This window comes from Engraulis encrasicolus, chromosome 19 (genome assembly GCF_034702125.1).
Source record: "Engraulis encrasicolus isolate BLACKSEA-1 chromosome 19, IST_EnEncr_1.0, whole genome shotgun sequence".
Lineage (NCBI taxonomy): Eukaryota > Metazoa > Chordata > Actinopteri > Clupeiformes > Engraulidae > Engraulis > Engraulis encrasicolus.
In genome coordinates, this window is record NC_085875.1 from 50,960,729 (window position 1) to 50,975,728 (window position 15,000).

At 45.1% G+C, this 15,000-nt stretch overlaps 1 protein-coding gene across 1 annotated transcript in view; it reads right to left on the minus strand.

Annotated features, from left to right (window-relative positions):
• Positions 1-15,000, minus strand: part of LOC134469919 (guanylate-binding protein 1-like) — a 21,593-nt gene that overhangs the window by 5,727 nt on the left and 866 nt on the right. Inside the window, exons 3-15 of the mRNA XM_063223945.1 lie at positions 14,484-14,966; positions 7,354-7,456; positions 6,802-6,923; positions 6,306-6,345; positions 5,350-5,535; positions 5,068-5,145; positions 4,565-4,614; positions 4,278-4,387; positions 3,704-3,888; positions 2,198-2,440; positions 1,746-2,026; positions 487-699; positions 80-182 (exon numbers count right to left, since the gene is read on the minus strand). Coding sequence (XP_063080015.1) covers positions 80-182; positions 487-699; positions 1,746-2,026; positions 2,198-2,440; positions 3,704-3,888; positions 4,278-4,387; positions 4,565-4,614; positions 5,068-5,145; positions 5,350-5,535; positions 6,306-6,345; positions 6,802-6,923; positions 7,354-7,456; positions 14,484-14,966 — 2,197 coding nt within the window. The remainder of the gene's footprint in view (positions 1-79; positions 183-486; positions 700-1,745; positions 2,027-2,197; positions 2,441-3,703; positions 3,889-4,277; positions 4,388-4,564; positions 4,615-5,067; positions 5,146-5,349; positions 5,536-6,305; positions 6,346-6,801; positions 6,924-7,353; positions 7,457-14,483; positions 14,967-15,000) is intronic.

Genomic DNA, 15,000 nt, shown 5'->3' on the forward strand with positions numbered 1-15,000 from the left:
TGGCTCTTTCTGACTAATGGATTAGCTGTAGGTGGTTTTAATTGCCAAGCTCTAGATTTTAATTGGTTGGCTGACTTACCCTCTGCCTTCTGCTGGGCCTGTGAGAGAGATTTGTCTGCAGCTAGGATGCTCCTTCCAACTGCATTATTGTCCTTTATGTATTTCAAAAGAACCTCCTCAGCCTGAAAGCACAAAGACATCCGCCCACACTCACACACACACACACACACACACACACACACACACACACACACACACACAGAACCCATGTGAGCTTTTCGAAGTACATGAGATTGGATTCCTTACATTCTAGGCCACCTTCAGTAAATGTCTACACAAGGTCAGACTCTCTCTCTCTCTCTCTCTCTCTCTCTCTCTCTCTCTCTCTCTCTCTCTCTCTCTCTCTCTCTCTCTCTCTCTCTTTCTCTCTCACTCACTCACACACACAATTTCACAGCCATGGACACTCAAATGAACTTGTCGTACCACGACTCCTTTGCGTTTGGTTGATCTGTAGAGCTGAGCTCCTTGTCTGAGCGCCTCTCGATATGCCTGGTATCCTCCAGGCCTCATGTATGAACCCTGCTCAAGCGCTTTCTCCAGCGGGCCAAAAACTTGTGAGATCACAGATGAGCACAGCCTCTGAGACTCGGACACATTCCTCTCCAGAAACCTCTCATACTCCTTCTCTATGTCATTCTGGTGACGGAAATGGAGGAATGGCAAAGTGTTTATGGAGAACTGAAGAAGGTACACGCCAAAACGCGTTTGTGCAACGAAAACAGTCCAAGGCGCTGCCGCTTTTTTCTTTTTTTCAAATTGAGTTCACCATGTGGGCCAGCACCCTCACAATCAAAGTAAATAAGAGTGAAGGCTGTTCATAGCTGAAAAAAATGTTGATGTTTATTGAGAAAACAACCCAGCTTGTGCTTTATCATATATTAGTTCTTAATAAACGGCATTATTAAGCACCTATGCGCTGCACTGCTGACACTGGACATAATAGTTTAAGGAATTAAATTGTTGCTGTGGATTAAAGTCTCTGCTAAATTTACACAGTAATGTAATATAACTTAAAGCTATACCGTACCATTTCTGTAAATAAGCTAATTTTATGCCTATCCTTGAGCAACCGTATCTCATGCCATTTGTGAAATCCTTATGGAAAAAAAAAACAGAACAAATCAACCATAAGCTTCATGGTGCCGTCACGATATAGCCTTGTTTGTCGTGGTTGGGTGACGAAAGGGGGAATTGACAATTGGGGTAGTTTGGTTCTGGGGGGAAGAATAATGGGGACAGACGTCAACAATCAAGCGTGAGTGAAAGGTAACTGTAAACGGGACTCACTATTTTCATACGGTAATCAAACATTTAAAAAAAGCGATTTAGGGTTAGGTTTAGGGTTACGGTTAGAGACAATGTTGGAGGAAGGGAGAGATGACATGAAGCTGACATGACGACAGGGCTCCCCTCCCGGAATGCACGCTGCTCGGGTGCTCTCTCTCTCTCACTTGCTCTCTCTCTCTCGCAGCGAGCGTTGCCCAACCACGTAAAACGAGGCTATATCGTGACGGCACCACGAAGCATATAGATGATTTTTTTCGCGAGACTGGGCTCCCTTGAGTCATATAATTGAGTTTTTCTCCTTTTCTTGCAGCCATTTTCTTCGCCAGACAAACAAAACGCCTGGAAGTACAAGGGAATGGTAAAACTAAAAGCAGAATCTGTAAGTGGAAATTCACCTTCAGCTTGAACTGATGTTGCTGTTCCTGGTCATTGAAGGACGCCTTAATGAAGATGCTAATAGCTTGATACTCCACAGAAGTGTGGACCTCAGACAGCGCCTCCTGTGTCTCTGTGGGGAACTGCACTTTCTGGGTCATTTGTGCCTGGTAGAACTCCAGAGCCTCTGCAACAGCTCTGCTATTGTGAATCACTGCCAGCGACTCCACAGCACTCTCCAGACACGGCACCTTTCCACTGCGGATCGCCTCCACATACGTCTCTGCCAGGCTGCCCAGCACTGGAGGACAACAGAAGGAAAAATACAGAAATGTTACTGTTTTCTCAACTTCCCTGTAAAAGATTTCATCCATATCTCTGCAATCTCAGCTTCTGGTCTGGAGCCCAAAGTGGGCTGCAGCAGGTCCTGAACTGTACTGTGCTGTATGTGGTTGTGACCAGCGATACTCACTCCTGCCGGTCAGTCCTCGGCCTTCTCTCATGGTCTTCACCTGGGCCTGCTGGTGGATGTAGCTGCAGAAATCCTTTGCCTGCTCTACAAAACTGGGGTTCAGGTCAATATCAGTCATCTGCTCCATGCGCCTCATGTTTGATGCACTGGCCGGACGTTCCATGACAAAGCAGCGCCGCACGGCGAAGAACTCTCTAAGGCTCTGCCGCACAAGGTCGCGTCGGGATACGTCAGAGGAGGAGCCTGCATGAACCAATCATCACATCAATCATATGATCCCACAATGCAAGACTCACATCAGGGCAGTGACGTAACAGACTACAGATCATCTTCACTCGTATTTGATATAATTTTGTTAGTAGGAGCTTACAGAACAGTGTACACAGTGTATGCGTGTGTACAGTGTTGCCGTCCCTGGCGACTAAAAACCTCATCTAGCGCCTTTAGCAGGTGACTTTTTGGTGCATTTGGCGACTTTTAAAAAAACATTTTCAGTGACAAGTCATTGTTTTTCAACATAATTGTGACTCTGCGGCGCCATCAGAAGAGTTTCCCACGGGATGCAGATTAGCTCTGATCTCCAAAAAGTAGCTAGCACCACCCACTGTGGACGAAGGCATGTGGGCACGTTTTCTGTAGATCAGCGCGCCGTGCGTGACGCTGTGACGTCATACGTAACATCATAACGTCATCTACCAACTTTTCAGCGAGCCAATACCGACTTTGGCAGATTTTCTTTTGGCAACACTGCGTGTGTAGTATGGTTGGGAAGATTCACCGATACGCATCGTAAAATCGATACAACCTGTACGTTGCCGACTTTGGCTGGCTCAGATTCAGATCGTATTCCATCTCATGCGAAGAGGTATTACCAAGCGAACTAGTGCTTTGAATCAGTGTGCATTTTGTTGTTTTGTACAGCAAGTTATCTGACCCTTCTGTGACTTTATAGATGAAAGCCTCTATCGACCTACTTCTGTGTGTCTGGAAGGCATATGGAGAGTACTCCATTTTGAATTTCCTAAAATAGCCATTTTTAGCTGCAAAAATGACTGTAAATGGACCATACCAGTTAATAATTGTTTATTACTTAGTAAACTTTCATGTAAAGATCAAATTTGGCAATAGGGAGCCTAGTTTCAATGAGCAGCATAGTTGCAGTACCTTTTTTGACCATTTCCTGCACAGTGTCCCTTTAAGGTTTTAAGCTGCAAGTCTCTGTGCTGCCATGGCCCTTTAAGATACTGAGGGGAAAGTCACACCCATTTAGGACACCCAACTTGATCCCATTTTGTTGCATTGGTATGTGAACAGGTTGATCTTGGTTACTATATTGAAAAATGTTGACTCTATCTGACTGTTGTGGATATGTAAAGGCACGCTTTGTTAGCTTTTTTTTTTGCACTTCATTTTCTCGCCTTGTTTATAAGCGACTGGGTAAGAAAGACAAAAGTGTGTAATATCTGTGTCTTTCTGTGTGCATTCAAGTTGTTATGTGTTATTGACCTGGTTTCAGCTTCAGGGAATTCTCCAGGTACTCATCAGCAGTGATGGGTCTGCCATTCAACGCCAGCTCCAGAGTGAAGTCTCTGACTGTCCACACGAAGGAAGGGAAGACGCGCATCAGCTCTGTGTTCTTGCTGTGATCAGAGGACTTCACCCTGATGTGCTCTGTCAGTTCTGTCACATAACTATAGGGGAAGCTGTTGAGGAAAAGTCAACTACTGGCCAGAGGTTGTGTGTGTGTGTGTGTGTGTGTGTGTGTGTGTGTGTGTGTGTGTGTGTGTGTGTGTGTGTGTGTGTGTGTGTGTGTGTGTGTGTGTGTGTCTGTCATAGGTGCCGGAAAGGAGGATGCAGTGGTGCCTTTGCTTTACTTTTGACTTTTGGGCTCCCTAAATGAGGCTTTCTCAATTTTTCCTGCAGACAAATGAGTGGAGTGCAGCATCAGATTGTTAAGAAATAAAGAATGAAGAGAAAAATGCACCATCACTTTAAAAACTTGCTCCGTGTGTGCGTGTGCGTGTGCTTGTGCGTGTGCGTGTGCATGAGCGTGTGTGTACGTGCGTGTGTAAAAGGATACTGCAGTTTCTCCAAGGCCATGTTATCAATGGTTCCCAAACTGTTGTAGACCAGAGTGCTGCTTAGCAGAGCAGCCAGACAGAAGATCCATGTGTCATGTTTCTCGTCACCCTGGGAACAACAGGCACACACACACACAGACATACACGCTCACGCTCCAGATGTGCCATATGGTTGGTGCGTACCCATGTGCTACATTACTCTCACCTTATCACTCCATATCTCCCAGTCCCTCCACACACACACATGCACACATGCACACTGTCATGTGCCATACTCTGACCTCACCTTGTCCACGTCTCCCAGTCCCTCTGTGTCCAGCAGCACCAGGGTGTGTCCTAGTCAGGGTCAGTACAGGAGAAAAACAAAACTCAATTATTTACATGTACAGTAATTCAAGGCAAGGTGTAAAGTCTGCTCGTTTCCAGAAATGGTGCCGTATCACCAGAGATTCTTTAAGTATATAGAGATATGCCAACATAATAGGTTTCTATGGGCACCTAACGTGACCAGGTTCCGGTCTGTCTAAAGGGGCGTGTCATAATGCCCCTAGAATGAATAGAACAGTCCTTAGGTCTGCTTAGGTCTGCCTAAAGAGGGATTTCCTCCCCTCCCCCTTGCAACAATAGAACCCGGAAACAATGGGCCAATGGAACCTCTGTCTACTCTCTCTGGTATCACTATAATCAGTGTCTGCGAGAGAGAGAGAGAGTGTGTGTGTGTGTGCGTGTGCGTGCATATGCACGCGTGCGGGTGTGTGTGTGTGTGTGTGTGCGTGTGTGTACACCCACCCTCTTTGATGGGATGAGGCACACACCACATCCAGATGCCTTTGGTTGTGGACTCGATGGTGCTTCCCAGGGCAAAGCCTGAGAGGGGTATAATATTATTATGTTAATGAAAATAATTATTACCAGCATTGACAATTAAGCAATAAGCAGAATGTGTCTAAACAGTACTGTACCATCTAATGGTCATATCTGCTAAAATATATATTGGTTTTATATCAGTATTGTCTAGGGAAATGTAGTGGTAATCTTTGTTGAAAAAAACAGTGTCAGACACAGCATCACCTGCTTGCTTCCTAGCCAGTCTGTTCATGAGGTAGGACTTCCCTGTGCGGTACAGCCCCACCACTGCCACCACCACCACCGGCTGCTGGATCTGCTCCAGAATCTGCAGTGCTCCCTGGTGGACACTCATGCGCCCGTCACGCCCCGTATCAATCAGACATACCGGCTCCCTCATGTTCACTGTGGCTGGAGTCATTCACACACACACACACACACACACACACACACACACACACACACACACACACACACACACACACACACACACACACACACACACACACACACACACACACACACACACACACGCGCGGATGGATTGTTTCATTTTTCCTTTTTAATTTTTTAATACCAAATGTGGCGGAGGTTTATGATAAGGTCAAGGGGCCGTTAAAAGGCGTATGATATTATCAAGGAGACTTTTGTTCAATAAAGGTTGAGAGAACCTCTGTCTTGAGGGCATGTGACTATTGTTGTAGGTTTTGCTTATAGCACAAAGGTTCTACACCAAGGGTCTCAAACTGATTTCGGTCCAAGGGCCACACACAGTCAATTTAATATCAAGTGGACCGGACTTGCAATGTAACAGCAAAATATAGCAAAATTCAGCTTCATATCGGAATAGCATTGCTAGTTAACCAACTCAAAGTGGATGGCAGTGGGTATATCAGAATATGTAAACGGTGAGCAAAAAAGGCACATAACTAAAACCCGCTATCTTAGACACCTGCATTTTCTCTTTTTTTAACATTCTTGATGTTTTTCCCCAACAGCTCTGGGGTCAAATTGAACCATCTGGGGGGGGGCACATCCGGTCCCCGGGCCCTATGTTTGACATCCCTGTTCTACACAGTAGTAAATCTTGCTGTTTTAGACTGTGTGTGTGTGTGTGTGTGTGTGTGTGTGTGTGTGTGTGTGTGTGTGTGTGTGTGTGTGTGTGTGTGTGTGTAGCCTACCTCCTTTAAGGGATGCTTCAGGATGTTGGTGAAGGGGCACCTGTGCAGATAAACAAGCTATTAGGTATTTGCCAAAATGTATTACACGTTACACGTTATTGTGTTAATGTTTTTTTTTTATTTGAGGACAAGCACACACACACACACACACACACACACACACACACACACACACACACACACACACACACACACACACACACACACACACACACACATACAAACGCACATTCGCACACATGCACATGCACACACATAAACAAACATGCACACACACACACACAGAGCCGCTGACAGAATTGGCTGGGCCTGGGGCAAAGACATCTAAAAGGGCCCAAAACCCAATACATACAATGTAATGAGGATCCAATTCTGGGCCCCCTCTCTCACTGGGCCCGGGACAAGTGACCCATTTGTACCCCCCTGTCAGCTTCCCTGTACACACACACACACACACACACGCACACACACACACACTTTATGCCCACTCACTCACCTCCTGCCTCCTGCCAGTGCTTGGGGTCTGCAGATGCTCTGACCTGCAGGAGTAGATGGTCTCGCCAGCTCTGGACACACTTCCACACCTGCCCTGCACTGCCACCCTCAGGCCACTTGTAGCTATAGCACACACGAGTATAGACAAGCACAAGGCCGTACCAACACACACACACACACACACACACACACACACACACACACACACACACACACACACACACACACACACACACACACACACACACACACACACACACACACACGATACAGGCAACCAAACCCATATACGCACACATCCACACCGACAGACAGACACACACACACACACACACATTGCAGTTATGTAGATAATGTAACTCAACTGAATGTTGGCCTCAGTTAGTTACAGTGTTGAATAAAATCACAGAGAAATGTAGTTATACCTGCTCTAACTGATGCTTCGAATAGGCCTGTCAGTGGCTGCTTGACAGACAGACACAGACAGACAGACAGACAGACAGACAGACAGACAGACAGATAGCTCTAGATTTTAATTTGTTGGCTGACTTACCCTCTGCCTTCTGCTGGGCCTGTGAGAGAGATTTGTCTGCAGCTAGGATGCTCCTTCCAACTGTATTATTGTCCTTTATGTATTTCAAAAGAACCTCCTCAGCCTGACAGCAAAAAGACAGCCACACACACACACACACACACACACACACACACACACACACACACACACACACACACACACACACACACACACACACACACACACACACACACACATGCGCAAACACACAGTGTGTCAGTTAGTGGATGCGTATCAGGCTGCAGGAGACAACATCAACACAAAATAGCTCACATAGTTGAAATAAAATGACAGCCACACCCATACTCATCATGCAACCTTACACAAACACACCTGCATGCTCACACAAACACACAGTAGCTAATTTTCTCTCTTTCACACACACACACACACATACAAACACACACACACACACACACACACACACACACACACACACACACACACACACACACACACACACACACACACACACACAGGGGTTCCGACAATTGGGGACAAAGGGGACAGTTGTCCCGGGCCCAAGTAGAGATAAGGCATTGGCTCCTCATTACATTGCATCTGTTGGGCAGGGGGGCCCTTTCAGATGGCTTTGTCCGGGCCTGTCCATAGCTGTCAGTGGCCCTGCACACACACACACACTAGGGTTGTAAATAATAATGGAAATGTATCGATGCGTCGATTCTATGGCTGACGATTTAGTCTAATCGCATCGTATCTTGCGGCATTCTTCAGAATCCAAAAATAATTTAAACGCTGGCCCCTACCCAATGATAGCTTCATAACATAATAGAAATGGAAAAGTAATTGGAAAAAAATCAAATCACATCGTATTATGTTGCACTGTATTCCCCAACAGTACTATGAACTAGAAAAGTTTACGCTGTAGAACTCAATATTGCAAAAATGTCTGGATGACATACACATTTTAGGTGTTCTCAACAGGTTTTCAGGTACCAATAAATTAGCTCTGGTTGGCATTGTGTTTTTAAGTACAACTGACATCCTAACACAATGTCTTCGAGTTTGTAAATTGGAACTCTATCTGGCATATGACTGGTTAGATGTTATAACATCAGCTGAGGCGACCATGGAGTAGTGGTGAAACAGTTGGTCTTCAACCTCAACGGTTACAAGTTCAATCCCCAACATGGAGACAACCTTACCTACTTGCATACTTCCTGGAACATGGTATGAAAATGTTCAGATGGCCACGAGATCCATGACTCCAGCTTTCATTAGCAATGTTTTTCACATTTAATTTCGAGCGAAATTACAAAAGAAAAATGCTTAGGTAAAGCAAGACAATGTTTGAGCTGCTGTGGTCTGGATAGGGGAATGGCCACAAGATCAGAGGATTGCAGGTTTGAAAAAAACACTCAAGTAGATATGTATTGTTTATTTTTCGCGAAACTGTGAAAGTCACAAATTCTTTATATCATGTCAATTGGAACTATATCTGACATATGAGACTATGGATGTCAGCATGTTTTGCTTGGGCAGTCATGGACTAACAGTTAAGCAGTTGGCCTTGAAACATGATGGTTTCAAGTTCAATACCCAGCACGGGATGTTAGTTAAAAAAAACCCTCACATTCAAACATTATTGTTTTGGTATGATGTCAGTTGGCTGGATTTTAAGTGGACAGTATGTGTGAAACACATTTGACTGTTAATTGTGAGTAAGTCCAATACTTTCTAACAGACAGGGCTAACTTTCTACAAATATAAAACCTGTAGTTGAGTTGTGTAGGGGATAGTCCTCTACATGTAGCCATATTGGCATGTCCTTATCTTGAGGTTGAAAGTTCGAATCCTAAGGCTGGGTCACTCACTTTTTTGGTTGTTTTAGTTTTTTTGTTTTGTTTACCAGCTTCTGCTTTGTGTAAAGAAGAACCCATTCATGTCAAAACCATAGAAACCCTATTTTATTAAAATGTAACATGAAATATAAACTTCTCTAAAACTGGTGAATCTGTCAATGGAGCACCTAAGTCACGCCCTTCTACTTCCGATCCCTGGGGCTGGAGCTCTCAAAATTTTGAATGCGAGTTAATGGAGCGAGTCAAGCTAAATCCTCATTCCGTTTGGCATGTGCTCCGGATTTCACATATGCTGACAGTGAATTTGAAAGGTTTGGATTTGCGTCGTAAGACCACTCATTTTCGACACGCAAGAAACGTTATTTTAGCTTTTGCGCAAAACTGTGTTAGAGACTACACGTGCGACTCGCATATCTGACGTGAACCGAGGCACAGCCAACCCTACCGCTGCACCGTGGCTTAAGTGGCTGCACGTCGGACATGCGACGTCTGTTGTGTAGTCCAAATAATTACATATTTTTGCACACACACAACTCAAAAATCGCTTGCCAAGTGAAGTCAACAAGCACACCATTGGTTGTTATTAATTCTGAGGCACAGCATATGTGTGATCGACGGGGAAATGCGAGGTGGGTCGGAAAATAGCTTTAATCAGTTCATTGCAGCACAGTCAAAAGTGTTTGCGTTCCCAGCCCTACAAGCCGCCCGGAAGGGGTGGAGACTTAGGTGCCCCATGGGGGATAGATTTACTCAACACCATGTGACCATCAAACCACAACTGACAACTTGGCATGGAAAAATGTGTCTATCAACCTCACTTCAAGGTGAGAAAAGACCCATAAAAGTGTGTTTGTGTGTCTGTGTAGTAGTTTACTATGTTGCTGTGTGTGACCTTAGGTGCTCTTGATGCTACACTGTGTGTATGTTATGTTAGCAACTTAGCTTAGAATGTTAGCTACTGCTAGTAGGGCTAGCACTGTGTAGGCCTTTCATACAAATCTTTTTCTTGTAGCATACATCTGCAGTGTATTTGCAAGCGATGCGTTGCATTTTCATGATGGCATATTGCACATTGAACTTCTGTATAAACCAGTGTAACCTAGTGATCATGCTGTAGGGGCCTAATCCAACAAATCCTCATGAAAGCCTTAAACTTATTAGGCTATTTATGCTCCACAGGCAGCCGATATGGGACCACCAGAACTCTATGATCCATCAGCTCTACTCAACACTCCAAAGAATAAACAACTGACTGTGTTGTGAAGTCTGACACTATTTTGGGAGAAATGTTATTGTAAGTTAGGCTATATGGATCTCCTTCAGCCACCAACTCCTAATACAAGATTCAGAAATGGACAACAAATAAATGCCTAATTTGTTTGGTTGATTCTTTGTCATGTAGGCCTATCAGACCACCTAACGATTCTGCTACTGCCAGCCTACAGACAAAAGGTAAAACTCACCAAACCAGCTCTGAAGGAGGTGAGAAAATGGCCAGAGGGAGCCGTGTCACGACTACAAGACTGCTTTGAAACCACAGATTGGGACATGTTCAAAACAGCTGCCACCCACAGCAACCACATTGACATTGAGGAGTACACAGACACCGTGACCTCCTACATCACAAAATGCATTGATGATGTTACAGAAATAAAACGCATCACCACCAGGGCCAACCAGAAGCCATGGTTCACAGGAGACGTTCACAGACTGCTGAGGGCCAGAGACAAAGCCTTCAGAGCAGGAGACGTAGCTGGCCTAAAAGCAGCAAGGGCAAACCTGTCCCAGGGCATCAGGAAAGCAAAAAAGGAATACTCGGACAAAATAACAACACACTTCAAAGACAGCAGAGATGCACAGAGCCTGTGGCAGGGCATACAGGCCATCACGGACTATAAGCCCGCACCACGAAGCTGTGACAACAACACCTCTCTGCTAAATGACCTGAACAGTTTCTTTGCCCGTTTTGAAGCACAAAATGACACTCATCCACAGAAAACTCCCCCTCCCCCCCATGATCAACCCCTGTACCTGTCCTCTGCCAGTGTGAAGAGGACACTGGCCACCATCAACCCACGCAAAGCAGCTGGCCCAGACAACATACCTGGCCGAGTGTTGAAGGATTGTGCAGAAGAGCTGAAGGATGTCTTCACAGACATCTTTAACATCTCTCTGGAGCAAGCAGTCATCCCATCACTTTTCAAAGCTGCTACCATCATACCCGTGCCGAAGAAATCATCACCATCATGCTTCAATGACTACCGTCCTGTAGCACTGACGCCCATAATCATGAAGTTCTTCGAACGGCTAGTCCTGTCACACATCAAAGCCACCCTACCCCCCACCCTGGACCCCTACCAGTTCGCATACCGAGCCAAGCGATCCACGGAGGATGCAATCTGCTCTGCCCTCCATCCAGCCCTCACCCACTTGGACAATAAAGACTCATATGTGAGAATGCTGTTCATTGACTTCAGTTCAGCATTCAATACCATAATACCACAACAACTCATCAGAAAACTGGACAAACTAGGTTTCAGCACCTCCCTCTGCAACTGGCTGCTGGACTTCCTGATGCAGAGACCACAAGCAGTACGGGTAGGGAATAACACCTCAAGCACCCTGACCCTGAGCACGGGGGCTCCGCAAGGTTGTGTTCTCAGCCCCCTGCTGTTCACGCTGCTGACACATGACTGCACAACGACCCACAGCACTAACCATCTAGTGAAGTTTGCGGATGATACAACACTGGTGGGCCTCATCACTAAGGGCGATGAGACCCACTACAGAGAAGAAGTAGACCTGCTGGCCAGATGGTGCAAAGACAACAACCTCCTGCTGAATGTCAACAAGACCAAGGAGATTGTTGTCAACTTTCAGAGGGTCCAAAAACAACTGCCACCACTGACCATCGACGGTGATGCTGTGGAGAGAGTGAGCAGCACCAAGTTCCTTGGAGTGCACATCAGCGACGACCTCTCTTGGACCACCAACACTACATCACTGGCGAAGAAGGCCCATCAGCGTCTCTACTTCTTGCGCAAACTAAAGAAGGCAAGTGCTACACCCTCCATCATGACAACATTCTACAGAGGAACCATAGAGAGCGTCGTGTCCAGCTGCATCACAGTGTGGGGAGGAAGCTGCACGGAGAAAAACAGGAAGACACTCCAGCGTGTTGTGAACACAGCGAAGAAGATCATTGGAGTACCACTCCCCTCCCTGCAGGACATTTACACCGCACGCCTCACCCGAAAAGCACTGATGATCATCAAAGACACAAGCCACCCTGCACACAAACTGTTCAGCCTCCTGCCCTCTGGAAAGAGGTACAGGCGCCTCCGTTCCCGTACCACCAGGCTTGCAAGCAGCACGATGCATCAAGCAATCAAGATACTGAACACTCAACCCACTCTCCCTTCACTGTCAGCCTCTAGCCAGCCAGGCCACTGACAACGCTCCCCCCCTCATCCCCACCACCATATCTGCGACTGAACATTCCACCTGCACTACTACATCTGTGACTGAACTTTCAACCTGCACTAACTCAAAACATGCACACACACACACACACACACACACACACACCCACACACACACACACACACACACACACACACACACACACACACACACACACACACACACACACACACACACACAAGCACACTGCACTTTCTGCACAAAACCCAAACATACACACACTGACACACAACTCATACTCACACACATACACACACACACACACACACACATACACAGGTACACACACACAGACGCACACCGCACTTTCTACCTGCAATAAACACACACACACACACACACACACACACACACACACACACGCACACACGCACACAAAACACATACAAACACACACACACACACATACTGCTGCTGGTGTATTTAATAAAACCTTTTTAAATTATTTATTTTCTTCAAATGCTACTATTACTATGTCAGAACGCTATAAAGGACTTTTAGAAAAAGCACAACAAAATACCTCCTCTTAATGTATGTTCTCTACAAGTCTTCTGTTGTCCAGTCTTGCACTTTAAAATGTCTGTATGAGCAATGTCTACGTCCATACTGTCTATGTCCATGTATGAGTACTGTCTATGTCTATACTGTCTATGTCCTTACCTAGATTAGTCTATGTCTGCATGGGAGAGCAAGAAACGCAATTTCAAATTCTTTGTATGACCAGTGCATGTAAAGAAATTGACAATAAACTTGACTTGACTTCACTTGACTTGACTTGACTTGACTTGACTGTTGACTGTATAGACTGGGTCTACATTTTTGAACAGATTGTTGTGTATTGTACGATTGTTGTGTTATTGTCTACTGTTTTTGTTGGTCAACCACATGGAACAAAATAATAAAAAAAACTTGATATAGGCCTAAAGCATTGTTCACGTTTGTGGAATTAAAGCTCATTTTATATTTGGTTTAAACAGAGGGGTGGTAGCCTAGTTCATTAGTATAAACCAATCAATCAATAAACCAACCAAGATTTTTTTGGCTCTAAAATGGGAAAACATAAAACTTTTAATTTTGAAATCAAAAACTTAGAGCCAATATAGCTAAAAATGCTATGCTTGTTTACTTTAAAATTGTAACTCTACTAAGTACTAATTGCATTGATTTTTGCATCATTCTCGAAATATTTATGTCAATGGAGCATGTTAGATCTTTGAGTAGCAGCTACTAAAACATTCAAGACTTTATTTTTTCTCATAACATTTGTTTTCACATAACATGTCTGATTTTATGTAAGACTTACGTAAATGTTTTAGTTTTCAACTCAAATCTTTTGTGTAAACCTTTGTTTCTGTGCATTTTAGAGTTTGGAGTACATACTTGACTTGGGCTGCTAAAAACTAAAAATCTAATTATGGAATTAATGTTTTCAATCTGTTCAGTCATTTCAAAGTTTTTGATCATCTTCTTAAAGATTTTGTGTCCTTCATATGCATGAATGTACGTAGTATTTATATAAAACATTTCGTCACAAAACTAAAACCTTAACGGGAATAAGTTTCCACAAAAGTTTTGAGTTAGTGGAACATATTGGGGTTTACGGTGTGTGGGGAATTCCAAGTATCAAAAATAATCGAATCCCTGCTTTAAGAAATCAATACCATATCGTATCGTCATGGTGGCTGTGATTTACACCCATAACACACACACGCACACACGCACACACACACACACACACACACACACACACACACACACACACACACACACACACACACACACACACACACACACACACACTACCTCAGCTGCTGCTGCTGATGATGATGATGATGATGATGGTGGGATCTGGGTGCGAGTTGCCTGACTGCGGGCAGAGGTGGACGTCTTTGCTGTGTTAGGGCTGACAGGGGAGGGTGCGCTCTGGGATGAATTATTACACCTGAATGACGAGGCTAGATTGTTACTTCTGAGAAGGGAGGACACATTGGAACGCTGGGGAGAGGAGGATGCATTGTTACTCGCAAAAGACGAGGATGGAGTGGGAGTTTGGCGAGACGAAGGTGGATTGCGTGTCTGCAGAAAGGAGGGAGATGCTTTGGGACTCTGGTAAGAGGAGGATGCATTGGATGTCTGGCCAGACGCCGGTGTATTGGGAGTTTGGCGAGAGGAGGCTGGATTGGGAGTCTGGCCAGAGGATGTGTGTTTTGAGCAGCTGGTTCCGGTTCTCCAGGCCTTTGCGTCTCCACAATCACAGAACCAACCGGGTTCAGAACACATCCATCCCTGGGGCACATAGGACACAGAAGAAGAGATTTGA